We start from the raw sequence: 13,775 nt of genomic DNA, 5'->3' as shown, positions 1-13,775 counted from the left end.
GAGGAGCTGGTGGTGAGGCCGTGCCATGTCCCCAGCGCACCTGGCAAGGGGAAACCAAACGTCACCCCCTCATCAGCTGGCCCGCCTGCTTGTTAAACACACCCAGCCATGTGTGACAGGATGCGAGCGATAAAGAGCACAGCTCATTGCCTTTAAACACCAGTACGACGGCTGATAAGGCAGCTGATCTTTAATAATGTGCCTTATTTTAGTGCTGTTGCTCCTGGAGAACACGATTCTCACGGCGCTTAGTGTTACCAAGAAACTGCATGCTAGCGAGGGTTGAGATAAAAAGCCTCTCCACCGACATGGACACAAATGCTGCTGAGTGCTGTGAGAGTTTCGTGGCTCGGTGCCTGTTACGCAGCTCTACAACTGACAGATGAGAAAATATTTTCAATCTTCTGTGTTTAAAGCAAACACAAATTTAAAAAAACAAACAAACAAACAAACAAAAAAACAATGAAAAGGAATTTAAAGGACTTTGAATGGACCCGTGTTACATTCTCTGCTACACAAAAGAAAACCAAGAGCTACACTTGCAAGAATAATATTAAACTTAAAGGGATTTTCAGACTGGATGGTGTAATAACACATATCAGTGCTTTCAGTATGCAAAAAGACAAAACCCAGGACTAGATCTTGCATCCACACACAGCACATTCAAAGATTCACCTACAGAAGGGTATTGCCTAGAATTAGGGTGATGAATTTCTCAGGGAGATTAAAGGAGGTGCCTGCAACTCTCCTGCTGCTGCTTTGAAGCTATGTTTCTTTCGAGTCAAAGGGAAACAAATTGCATCCCTTGAGCCTCTGGCATACATTGGTAGAGGGAGGTCTAAGAAAAGATCTCCCTCTTAGAGATCTAAGAAAAGCTGAGGCTGAGGCTGTTTATGGTGGCCCTATTTTTGTGATTGTATTTATCTCTCTGGTTCCAGCATATAGTTCCTGTCATACTGGTTGCCAGCGGCTGTTCATATTAGGAGAATTTCCTTCTTAATTCCTCCTGTAGACCACAGATTCAATTGGCATTGTAAAACATATTTGTCTTCCCCCCCTTTTTATTATTGTTATTTTTTAAATCTTCAACATATATGTCTCTTGCTTTCCCAGATACTGAGCTACTAGAAATAAATGACAGATATACTAGCCCAACAGTTTAATTTAGATTTAAATTGACAGGACAGGACAGGACAGGACAGGGAAGGGAAGGGAAGGGAAGGGAAGGGAAGGGAAGGGAAGGGAAGGGAAGGGAAGGGAAGGGAAGGGAAGGGAAGGGAAGGGAAGGGAAGGGAAGGGAAGGGAAGGGAAGGGAAGGGAAGGGAAGGGAAGGGAAGGGAAGGGAAGGGAAGGGAAGGGAAGGGAAGGGAAGGGAAGGGAAGGGAAGGGAAGGGAAGGGAAGGGAAGATAGAATGAGAAAATGGTCATCTATTTTTCAAATTATTCTAATTTTTTTTATAAGGTGTAATTTCAAGGATTTCATTTGTAAAGATAAGGGATTGGTAAACAAAATCACTAAATATCTTTCTGAATCTTAGGACACTTAAGATTTATGTAGAAATCTAGACATTCACCAGGTGCAAATCAGTGCAGCTCACTGATTGCAGTGGGAGATGTACAGATCTGGGCTAGCTAGAGGGTCTTGTTTATTCTGTGTACAAAATTTTGTGCCTGCAGGTATACATATACATGTGAAAATAATGAGACAGCCTTCTCTACTCTCATTACTAAAGAATAAACTGTAACAAGGTGTAAATCTGAGGACTAACATTATTTGGGCCTGCAATTACCTGCATATACTGTGCTACACTTGAGCTGAACCACTGTAAAACACTGGTAGGAAGGCAGTAAAAAACAGCCACCACGAGAAGCAGTCTGAACACCAATACCCACACACACAGGGGCAGTGTAAACACACTGATAGCTAATAGACATTAAATTGATTTAGTTTAAATGCTGAGGAGTTGAAACTTTCTGATTTTGCATCCTTACAGCCTCCCCTGAGCTTTATTTCTTGTTGTGCTGCTCACAGAAGTTCACCTTTTTGTATGGCGGCCACTGGAGTGTAAAGGCAGAGCCTGTTTCAGGTAGCTTACTCCTAGTAGAAATATTTCCACTTCAGCTTACAAACATCCTGACGATGAGAGTCTGCGTATAACAGAAAGTCTACTCTCCTATGTCCCTTACTACCACTCATAAGGACACAGAAGTCACGTCTTTGAGCAAAGCAACCCCAAACCTCCAGCCTGCTTTTTGGGGGAGCCTGAAAGCATACCTAGCCTTTGGGGTACTTCCAGACAAGGTGGGCAGCAGTGCCTGAGGGTCTGCACTTGCCTTTGGGGCTTTTTCATAGCTGAAACTTGTCTAGGAGTAATAGCCCTAATAATGCTCTGTAGTGACACTGCATTAGCTATCAGACACTAAAGCATCTGAATGTCTCTCATTGTGGATTAAGTGAAGCCAAAACGTAAACCCATTTTAAGCCCATTTTGTTCTTTTTCTCTCTTGGTACCACTATTGGCAAAGGGACATTTTCTGCTAATTCTGAAGCTTTCAGACCATGAAGAAAAAGAGAATAAATGTCAATCATTAACAAAGAAATGAAAAGTAGCCACAAATTTCCTGGCTACTAGTTAAAGCTAACTGGGGAGAAGGAACCAGGAGCAATGTTGGTTTCGTGATCTGAGAGCATGTGACTGGCGAAGCTTCGGGCTATCCCCGTGTTATTAATGTCTGTTACGCAAGATGCATTAAGAGATACTCATCGAGCCCTTGGCTACTGCTGAATGGCTCAGCGATCATGGCATGTACTCACAGCCTCTCAGTGTTTTGTGATGGAAGCAAGCATGTCTCATGCTCTAAAAGTTAGAAGTTTTGGTTGTTTTAAGTTTAACTTTAATTATGAATTTCCTCCATTAATGGCAGTTGGTTTTCAAATAGTCATGTCATCATAATGTATTTTACCCTTAATCCCTTGCATGCCATCTTATTTTCATCTTAACGTTGCTTTTGTTTGGCAATAATGTAAGAGAGATGCCCAATTAGAAATTCTTTGTGCATGTACGTAAACATATGCACAATAAGCTACAGCAGGCAGAAAAGAAGAAAATCTACATACGATATTCTAAAATGATTAAGCCAAAGGCCTTCAAAAGGACAAGAAAATATGGAAAAGGTATAGGATTTTACAGGACAGTTCAAAAAAAAAAAAAAAAATGGGTGTTTCAGAAATACTTGCAATAGTTATCAGATTTTAGCTTCTCTTACAATGCCCCTACCTTTCCACTCCCCGTCACCAGATGTAAGCCAGCAACACGCAGCTCCATGGGGTGAAACCTTCCAACCCTCCTCTTTGCCAAGGACCCCAAACAAAGCGCAAAGCACCCCAAACAATCATTGGGTTTCCCTGCTGTACATGGGAGCACTCCCACCAGATGGTGGGGTGTGAGGACGTCGTGTACTCACCCCAGGCCTCTTCCAGATGAAGGGAACGGGTGGCTTTTCGCTGAAGAAGAGGGAGGCGTCACTGGCAGGGAAGTCAGGGTCCTCGAAGAGGCTGCCCCTGCGCAGGCACTCCTGCTTTAGCTCCTTGTAGGCTTTCCCCGAGCTGTGGGTGGCACGCGCCTCCCGCGGCAGTGGTGGCGGCCTGGGCTTCGAGTCCCGGAGTAGGTAGGGCATGGCTCCCACCAGGGAGAAACACGAGGAGATGAGGCTTAACGGGACAAGGGTAGAGGGAGAGAGGAGTGCGAGCAGCTCCGAGCAGCGCGGGAGCAGTGCGATGAACACCCTGAAAGCAAACAGGGAGGGAAGGCGGCCGGCTCGGCCACGCCAGCTGCTGGGCCAGGAGTGGCGAGGTGGTGCCAGGTCCTCCCCGGGGCAGGGCTGCTGTGCCCACCCAGCGGTGACGGGCCTGCGTGGGGCTTGGCACCTCTCCCCGCCACCCCTGGCCGCTGACTTCAAGGTATGGGGAGCCAACGGAGCGAAACGCAAGCTGCAGGACGGGGTGTAGCCTTTGTAACCGCGGCAGGCTCGCCCTTTTTGTCCCACACATGAAAAGCCCGGCATGACGATGGTGGGGCTGTCCCAGCGGCCAGGTGCTGTCCCTGTCAAGGGACACCAGGGATGAGGTGTAAGGGCTAGGGCTGCTCTGCTGAGGGGTAGCCCAGGGCTGGCCCCAGGTTTGGGGTGTTAGCATCTTGTGGGGACAGCTCAGGGCAGGGCAAGTGACAGGGTATTTTACCTGGGGAAAGGGTTTTAACACACTGTGCCTTGTAGGATTTCTGTGTGTGTTGTAATAAAGGATTTTAAACCCAAATACACACATACTTGACACTGAGTTCTGGGTTTCATGACCTTGCTCATCTCTTGTTGTGTTTCTTCTGCTGCCCAGCGTCTACCTGCCACATCACATCTCACATTAGACAGCAAAAAGCTGTCCTGGAGAGGAGGTCAGTCCATGCACCATGGATGCTCTGAAGAAATAACGGCAGGGTTCAGAGCCAGACAGGCATGGGTACTCCTCCATGCGTGGAATGGCAAGAGATGCTGCCCTGGGAACAAATTACAGTTCCTGTAACACAAAACACAGCCCTGAGTACAAACACCAGTCAGCCTCCCTTTGCTTTAATTGGCCCTTTGGTCGACCACTCGAGCTTGCTGCCAAGGGATGATTAATGGAGAGCAATTAGGTGAAACAGAATTAATTCCTTTCTGTTCTGCTATTTGTCACAGCAGCGCTGTGAGGAAAGCTTTCTTTTTCACAGCATATATTCCCATGTTTATTCCCCATAATTGCACCCATTGTTGATGTCTGCAGGCTCCCTCCTGAGACCAAGTTCCCATTGTCCAAATGTATGGATGCTGTCCAGACGTGTGAGAAGAGGCAGGCCTTGTGCTCCAAACGTGGCAGTCATCTGACCGAACTTTAGGTCTGCAGAACAGACTCCAAACTACTCACCTCAGCTTTCTCTACAGTCAGTACAGAAGAGCAGTGCCTCCAGGAAGTGATTCACTGTGTCCTCATCCATAAGATCTCTCTGGAGATGACCACGTCTTTCATTTCCCTTTAGGTGAAGCCTCGTGGACTAGCTGAGGGTAGATGCTCAGCTATTAAATGCGTATAGTCATGTGAGATGGATCCCAGCTAAGGGACTAAGGCAGGAGAAGGTCATAAGTGCCAATGTGAGCCTCAGAGATGTGATGTACCCAACATCCCACATTCAGCCAGTGGTAAAAAAACAGGAATGCACTTCATCCCTAACATCTCTATGTGGGGCAAGGCATGTTCTCACACTCCAGACTAATGTGAAAGCCAGGGAAGGAGACATTCAGCATCTTGGATACACAGCCTCCACACCTGCTAGAGCCCAAGGGGAGTGACCGCATATCACCTCAGGGAGTTCCCGCTTTTCAGAGTTCAGCTGCACTCAGAAATGTGTGGGCTGAGCTCTGATGGGTGCTCTTTGTGCTGTAGGGGAATTCATAAAGTTTCTGTCCTAAGTGAATGCTCTGGTATGTTAATAAGGGATGTTTCACACTGCAGCCTTTCCCTCAGAGGGCAGGGACAACTTTCCCCTCTCCTCACTGTGCTCAAGTCCTGACACTGCAGGAAAGTTCACATCTCTGAGGTCTCAGCCCTGGTATCAAACCTGGCTGAAAGTGGCCTGAAGAGACGGAGCCTGGAGAAAGCAGTTGGGAAAAAGAGGAGTGAGCAGAAAATGCTAACAAAATATTTCAGTTCTCAGTTATATACAAAACTTTGTATCTAGCTAGCCACACTCAAGAGTTTTACAAGAAAAAGGACTTCTAGCAGTTTTGCTCTTTTACCATGAAATTTCCTTTTGAAACCAGTGAGAAGTGCTTTTCTTCCCTGAGACAACTCTTGTTATTGCTGCTGCTTGGTGCTGTCTGCAGATCCTCAGGGACCTGAGGATAGGAGGACCTGAGGACCTGTAATAGGTGGGAGGAAAGTGAAACATGGGTCTTGGTCTCATGCACAAGAATATTTGCATCCTATATAGGATAGGATGCTGCAATAAATCACGAAATTATGTTAGGAAAAGAGTGAACTAAATAAATTGATAGCATCTCTGGCCCAGTCCCTTCATTCATTGGTTTCGGGATAGGGAAAATTATATGTATTAGATTTATATATAGTAGGGACTATTACACTGCATTGTGCTCGTTGCTGTGTAGATATGGAATTTCAAGATATTTCCTGCCCTGCAGGAACAATATACATATTAGGTATAAGGCAATGGGGAGATAAGAGAGAAAGGGGAAATGCTGTAGAAGTGGTTTGACCTCTGTGTTTTTGAAAGGTGGGTATGGCTGGGAGGCTTGACACAAAGGGGTTACCCTGATACAAATAAAAGGACAATTACACCTATTTGGTCCTGGCCTCTTTGCTGGGGATAACTGCAGGGATGCCAAGCAAAGCAATTATTTGTGTGGTATTCCACTGGGGACAGGCACCAAAATGTTCAGATACCTCAGGATACAGTCAGACAAACAGCCAGTGTAGAAGGGCTTTGGTCCTTAGACATGCTGGTGCACTGAGAAAAAGCAGAGTAGGTGTTAACACAGGGAAGGTAGGCAAACACGGATGATAAGAGGCTTTGACACTGGGCTTTGTACACTTTAACTTGACAAGCTATTGCAATGAACATACTGTGACACTGAAGCAATGTAAGAGCAGGGCTTGTGACAGCCCTGAGCAATGAAGTCCTTTCTCCAGGGTTGCACTGTCAGGGGGACAGCAAGTTTCCAGCCCCCCGGCCCTCTCCCAGCAGGGCTGTCCTTGCCCTGCAAAGTGGGTGCCTGCACAGGTGTAAAGGCACTGCCAGCTGAGAGAGAGCTGTCAGAGCAAATGCAATTAAACCCTGACAGGCCAGCTCTGGAAACCATTAAGCTCATGTGGTCTGCAGATATCTCTCTACGAGCCACGGGACGAGGCAGGCTTTCAAACTGGCAGTGTAGCAACATCAGAGATGCATAGGCCAGCAATGTATGCTAAAGCTGAACGCTGTTTTCTTCCCCAAGCACCATCACTAAATGTCTACTCCTGGAACACCTGGAGCTTTATCGGTTACCCTGAGCCTTGGCTCTAAAGCCTGCAGAGACTGTGAGTACCAGCTCAACTGCTTCTGCCCACAGATATCATTTACACCACTAGCTATAGATGAGGATCACTGGCAGCGAGGATATCGGCAGCTCTTGGAGCCCATAGGCAAGTGCTCTGTGAAATCCCACCAGCCCATGGCTAGGAGTGGAGTCTGGAGAGGTGTTTTGCTTTTCTTTTGCCCCAGAGCTGATACCTTTGTTCCTGTTCTTCAGAGCTTTGGGCTGATGAGACTTTTCTCACCATCTTCTTGTGGCACAGCCATGGTGCTGGAGCAGGCATTTCTGTCATTTCCTTTCCCACCATCATTGCTATCAGGTCAGACGTCCTTGAATTGTCTCCTTTTCATTGAGGAGGCAGAGGGTCTAGTTTGTTTTTCTGTGGTCTTAACTGCCAGAGACTCCCATTTTCTCTCTCTCAAGCTGTAATTCAAGGAGTAGAAGGAGACATAAAGGGAACCCAAAAGGCCTGCTGTAGGAAACTATTAGGTCCACTTCTCCCTGGCATCCTGCATAGCTTCATGCTACAGCTCTGACTCTCAGCCCCCGCTTTTTAACATCTGGCGTGTGCTTTTCTTAGTCACACTTACGTAATTCCTTCCCCATCAACACCAGGTGGACCCTGGTCATTCAGGATTTAAAGTTGGTCGTACAAATGACAGCAACCTGATTAAGTCTTTCATAACCCTGTCATGGGTAAACCTCATGCCCTGTCATGAGTTTAACATCGCAGGGCTTATCCATAGCCTTTGACCTGACTGGTCCCAAGTTTTCCAGTGCTGTTGACTGCTAGCTAAGCCCCTTCACTGTCATCTGTTTTTCTCTAAGGGACTCTTTTAGGCTAGATGATTTCATTTTGTGCTTCTTCTCTAGGGGTTTGAGAGGCATGACTGGTTTTGCCTTAGTCCTTTTATAGCTCTCCTTACATTTGCAACAATTTATGGATAAATATTATGTAGACTGAGGTGCCATCTGTGAAACTGGGTAGCTCTCCGACCTTCCTTCTTCCTCTGACTTTGTATGAAGTTATATAAAACATCTTTGTTCTGCCTCTGAGATTAGTCTCATTTTAAACTGCTTGGCGCCCTCTGAACTTGTGCATTGATTTGAATCCAAATGTCACAGCCACAGTCACATGAAACCACACTATTTCTTATACTTTCCATTCCTTTGGCTCAATGCAGAGCGTGGACTTCTGCCTGGTGGCTTGCAGCCTGGCAGAGTTTGCATATGCTCCTGCACGCGTCTTTGCTAACTTGGGACATTACAATGCTCCACCTACAGCTGAGACCAGACAAACTGAGCCCAGCTTGGGGCTATTTTTTTTTTAGGACTTTTCCTTCAGCTTTCAGCAGTAAGGCCCTACAGGCTCTCTCTGGCCTGCCCTCTGGAGAGGGGATGGAGCATTCTTCTCTCTCATTTCCAGAGGGAGAAGAGAGCAAAGGGAGGGGAGGTCAGGAAGGTCGTGCAGGGTTTTAGGGGTTGTGCTGGGACTGCAAGCCAGGCCTGAGGACTAGACTGCCCTACTAAATGTCACAGCCATCCCAGTGAAAACTGCTGCAGAGCAATGAGAAAAAGGCTACAGGAAATCAAGGGGAGGGACATCAATGAGTGCCCTTTGGAAATCCTGCTCTGGGCTTAGTCAAGAAAAAATGTACCTTGGAGGAATTGCAAGATATCGAGATCTCATCCAGAGGAGGAAGTCAAAATTACAGTGGGTGCTCATTATCATTTTGCACAGCAGCAAGAGGTGAGAGGCCACAGCCCGGCTGTTTTCTCCATGCTGTGTAAGAGCAAAAGGGCCTTGTCCTGAAGAGGTGCCTGTCCCAAATGCTGTTTTAGGACTCAGCCATGCTCACGCTGTGTGCAGCCCTGCCACCACTGCCCGCTGCCTGGCTATGAAATGCTGACACAGAGCAGACATCCCCTGGGGCTGACTTGTTCCCTATTGTAGCCCACGGTGCCTGGGGGTCCCTGATGCTCACGGCATCCCAGGGCCAGGCATCATCTCTGCCTTCCCTGACCATGTCCGTCCTCTTTCTGCCCAGCATCGCTACTCCCCTCTGTTGCACGCCCAGAAAAAAAAACATGAAACACATCTTTTTTTGTGCTTTGGTGAGTAATGACAGCGTTATCTGTGCTGGCAGCTGAAATGTCATTGTTAGACAGCCATCTGAGTGCTTTACTAAGACAAACAGGCACAGCTTTCTGAGCTGCTCTTCCAGGCTTTTGTCAGAGCTGAGCCAACGCTGCTTCATTAATTCGCTACTTTGGAAAGGGGTCGTTTTACAAACAAAAGGGTGCTTTTAAGATTAGTTTTATCCTTTTTCTTTGGACTGTGAAACACCAAGTGGCAGTGTGGGAGAGGAGCCAAGCTACAGCATCTCTTCAAACCCCATGAGTCAGAGGAAAGCCCTACGGGAGCTCAGATTTTCCTGGGAGAATGGTTATAAGAGCTCCCACTGTTTCCACTGTTACCACTGTTTTTTTTTGTTTGTTATTATTATTTTATTGGGGGGGGGGGGGGGGGGGTGTTGGGTGTTAGAGGGGGGATTATGGTTTACAGAGGCTTTCATCAGCATGTGTTTCAGCAGCCTGACTGGGAGGCAGGCTTAATTCTTTTCTCACTAGGAGGACCCCGAGCTGAATTTCCTATTCTTCAGCTTTCTCCCTTAGTAAGCTAATTACATTTTAGTAAGCTAAAATGTAATTTTACCATTAACATAGAAAAGGTGGAAAAATAAGGCAAGATAAAAATAAAATGAATCCTAAACTGCAGCAAACATTTCAGTGTTTGCTTAAAAACCACCCAGTAGAAAGAAGTGAGCAGGAAATTCTGAAACCTCAGAAACTTCAGTCACAAGCTCTTTTATTATTTCCTGCAAAAAGCCACCGGTGGGTATAAATTTAATCTTTTTTTCCCGTTATTTTCAGAACTATGGGCTGCACGAAGCGAAGGAAGGCGAGAGCATCTCCCAGTGCCCCTGGCCAGGGTGGAGGCAGCCAGGTGCTGCGAGGACTTGGAGGCAGCTTCGCCACATGGAGGCAGCTTCGGCTCAGGAGAGGAAGGCGAGAGCTTCTGCAGGCTGCTGGGTTAGCTCCTGCCTTTGCTGTTTTCCTTCTGCAGGCTTGAGCTCTGCACGTAGTCCTGTTGCCTTGGCTGGAGCTAGCCCTGCTGGAGCTGATGTATCTGCAGTCTAGCCCTGCGAGGCTCTGCGGGGCTCCAGCGGCCCGGGCAGCCTTACTGTAAAGCTGCCTGCCCCTGTCTGCCCCACTGCTTTCCACCTCTCTTCATCTGTCTGTGGGATCTGAGAGTGGGAGGCAGGCCAACGTGCCCCACAGCTTGGCTAGTAGCACTTGTGTAGCCTTCAAATCCAAGCCAGACCAAACACCACCTCCTTATGTCAGGTCTCAAGAGGCTTCTGCCTTTTTTTATAGCATGGACTGTATTTGGAGGGGAGGATACTGTGGTTGCTAGCCCAAGAGAGTTGCATTTTTGCCCCCATTTGTCTGTCTCTGTGGGTAGGAGATTCCTTTTGGCAGCTACAACTCCTGGAAATAAGAGTCCCTACACCACCACAGTAGGGAATTAGCCAGTCCATTTCCCACTAACAAACTGCATCTACCATGTATGATTAAAACCACTCCTCCAGTGAGAAAGGGAGAACGGGGAAACTGCTGCAAATATTCTTCTCAGAGGAACACTGAATTGCAGCCAAAATAGCTGAGTCCTGCTGCTACCTGCCCACCTGGGGTAAGAAAGTGTGGGCAGAGGAGCAGGAGACTGGGTAGAGGTGGCTGAGGGAGGCTGGGGTGAGGATACCCCAGCTTCCAAAGGTCTTTCTGTGGTGTTGCTTTTAATTTCACTGATTTTTCCAGGCTAGGAAATAACTGCCCTGAATGGTGCCCTGGGGACGCAATGAGAATTTCAATATCCCAGTGGGGCCACCAAGGATTAACCTCTCCAGGTCTCACCAAGAGGATCCCCAGGGAGTAAAGCTTCACTGAACTTTGTGGTGGCAATCTCACAACACTCAGGGGAGGAGGATGCTTGGTGGCAGAGCCTTCTGGACCTAGTGTTGTAGCATCTCCCAGACAGCAGTCGCCTGGCTGCTTTCCTCACTCACCGCAGGGAACAGCCTGAAGACTTCAGTGGCTGACCCAGCTGAGAAACATTGGGAAGGTGCAAAACCCCTCCTTGACACAAAAGCATTCAGCAGGAGCATCTCACAAAGTGCATCAATCTCACAACAAAGCTTGCTCCAGCTCTTTGAGGCAGGGATCACACCGTGCAGGCATTGCCGTCACTGCTCTTCTGCCTCGTGGATGTCATTTGAGGTATTCAGGTACAGCGTGATCAAGTAGGTAATGCACGAGGCTGAGAGGCAAGAAACTTGGATTCTTGTCCTTGAGGTGCTTCTAGCCTGCTGTGTGGCTGAAGGTGAATCATGTCACATCTTTGTATCCTCTTTTCCTCTTAGGACAGCCTTGTGCTGTCCTGGCTGCTTCAGTCTGGGATTGTCTCCCCTCCTCACAGCACCTGCTGCAGGGAAGGACCCAGATCGTTTGCAGGTATTGCACCGTTTGGTGAGCTCTGCAGGTGGATGGTCACCAGCACAAAGACATCAAGGGGACCGTTCCTTGAGGAGCAGAAGGAGCTGGTGACACTCCTGCAGGGAACCTCTGCCCCTGCGAGGAGGGAGCATCATGCCCCACGCATCATTTCTGGTCAGCTACCTGAGTCAGCCTCCAGCCTCCCACTCACCCTGTGTATTTTGGCACCGTCCGGGCTGGCACGCTGCGTCCCTCTGTCCCAGCACAGGGATGAGTACGGGGCAGAGGCAGGTGAAGGCCAAGGTGGGAGGACCACAGTGGTTATGCTGGCTAATCACCAAGTCAAGCACGGGTTTGGTTCACTTTCTGTACTGAAAAATCGGCATTGGGGTTAAACTGTACGCACATGGTCCTTGAGTTTTGTAGCAGCCGTGCTGCTCCTCGCTGTGAGACCCTGCAGCACAAGCGGGATAATCTCTCTTTCGTCATCTGTACTTTGAATGCTATTATTGAGAAGCATTTTTGCAATCCTCTTTACACAAAAAATTGGGCAAGCACTGAGTACATCCCCAGCTGCTTTCACAGAAGAGTGTTTCCAGCCAACAAGGGCAGGAATCAGGTGTACAGAGAAAACAGAGAGAAAATAAAAATCACATACAAAGCTATTCCTTATCAAAGTTTCATTAAAATAGTCCAAAAAAAAAAAAAAAATTTACTTTGCACAGCCTTTCCCCACCAGAGATAGGAAAAACAAACAAATAAAATCAGGCCCACGGCAACTTGCCACAGTTCCCACAGAACTGGGAAAAATTGGTTTACTACCGTGCAGGAACCTGCCTGACCCATCAGCAGATCTCTACCCCCTCTCTCTTCCCTACGTGTTTACTCTGGAAAAAGCCACCGAGTACTTTGTGTGCAGCAGAAGGGAGAGCAGAGCCCAAAGGTCTGGCAGGAGACAGACAGATTTAAGCCCCTGGTGCCGTGACTCTGCCACCAGTTATTACAGGTACTTTGACTAAGCAAAGAAAACAAAACAAAACGTGAAAAGTGGCTAACTAATATTTGGAGCCTACCCACTATTTTTGAAAATTGATCAAATTGTCCAAGGCTTATTGATTTTGAAGAGTCAACAGCGGGCTCCTGCATGTGCTGTGCAATGGAGCAGTGCCCAGCAGCGCCGTGGCTGGGGTCAGGTTTGCTAGGTGTGATGCTTCACTGACATAGGGATACTAAAACAATATTTCCCGTCGGCGATGCAGGGTGAGCCAAGTTAAACTGGCCAAGTTACGCTCAGACATCTCTATTTCCGTCACAAGCTGTAGACAAGCCCTTGGAGAGAAGCATGTGAGCTGTTACATGGATCAAACTAAACCCAAGACAGACGGCTGTGCGGGGATTTCCCAAGTTAGCTGTTGTACCTGGACCTTTGTGTTCCGCAGCCTCTGATGGCTGTGTCCTCAGTGATTTCATTTAGTCTCTTTCTGTACCAGTTAACACTTTCAGTCTCCACAGCATCTTATGGCAGTGCCTTCTGCAGTTTATATACGAGGAAGTGCACTTCCTTTTAGCTACGTTTTCTGCATGGCAATTTTACTGGGATCCTGCTGATTGTGGCAAAACAGCGAGTAAGGACTTGGGGCTCGCCTCCATCATTTTACGTTTACTCTCCCCATCCCAGTGGTCACTCTTCCAACCCAAAGTGCCTTGGTCTCCCCAGGCACTTGGCTGTTCTGCAGAGATTTTTCCCAGGTGTCTCACAAACGCTCTTCCTTCCAGCATGATGACTGCCTGCTATCCCTGCAGCAACCACTGCACCTGCTGATAAAGCAATATTTTTTTTGTCTCCTTTTTGTCAGGTCCTCCCACACAGGCTTCCTCTTTTTCCCTTTTTTCCTGTCCTTCTTGCGGTTTGTTCTCTCCTCTTGGTGCCTTGTCCAGACCTCATGTGGTCTTCCATTACCAAAGGAAAAGAGAGAGGGAAGCATTATGAATGTTGATGGGGTGTAGAGATTTGCAGTTACCATCTTAAACCCACAGGTTGTGCAGATGGTTTGTGGCCTGCTTCCCATTCAGGGTGCTTTTAGTCTCAAAGAAAGAAACCC

At 47.6% G+C, this 13,775-nt stretch overlaps 1 protein-coding gene across 1 annotated transcript in view; it reads right to left on the bottom strand.

The window, feature by feature from the left end:
• The window catches only part of CAPN9 (calpain 9), a 31,495-nt gene extending 27,537 nt beyond the window's left edge, over positions 1-3,958 (bottom strand). The window contains exon 1 of the mRNA XM_068676825.1: positions 3,466-3,958. Within this exon, the coding sequence (XP_068532926.1) occupies positions 3,466-3,678 (213 nt within the window). The 5' untranslated portion in view covers positions 3,679-3,958. The remainder of the gene's footprint in view (positions 1-3,465) is intronic.
• Positions 3,959-13,775: the final 9,817 nt, after the last annotated feature.

Source organism: Anas acuta, chromosome 3 (assembly GCF_963932015.1).
Source record: "Anas acuta chromosome 3, bAnaAcu1.1, whole genome shotgun sequence".
In the NCBI taxonomy this organism is placed as follows: domain Eukaryota; kingdom Metazoa; phylum Chordata; class Aves; order Anseriformes; family Anatidae; genus Anas; species Anas acuta.
Note: the sequence above shows the minus strand (reverse complement) of the source record. Positions and strands in the feature narration are given on the sequence as shown.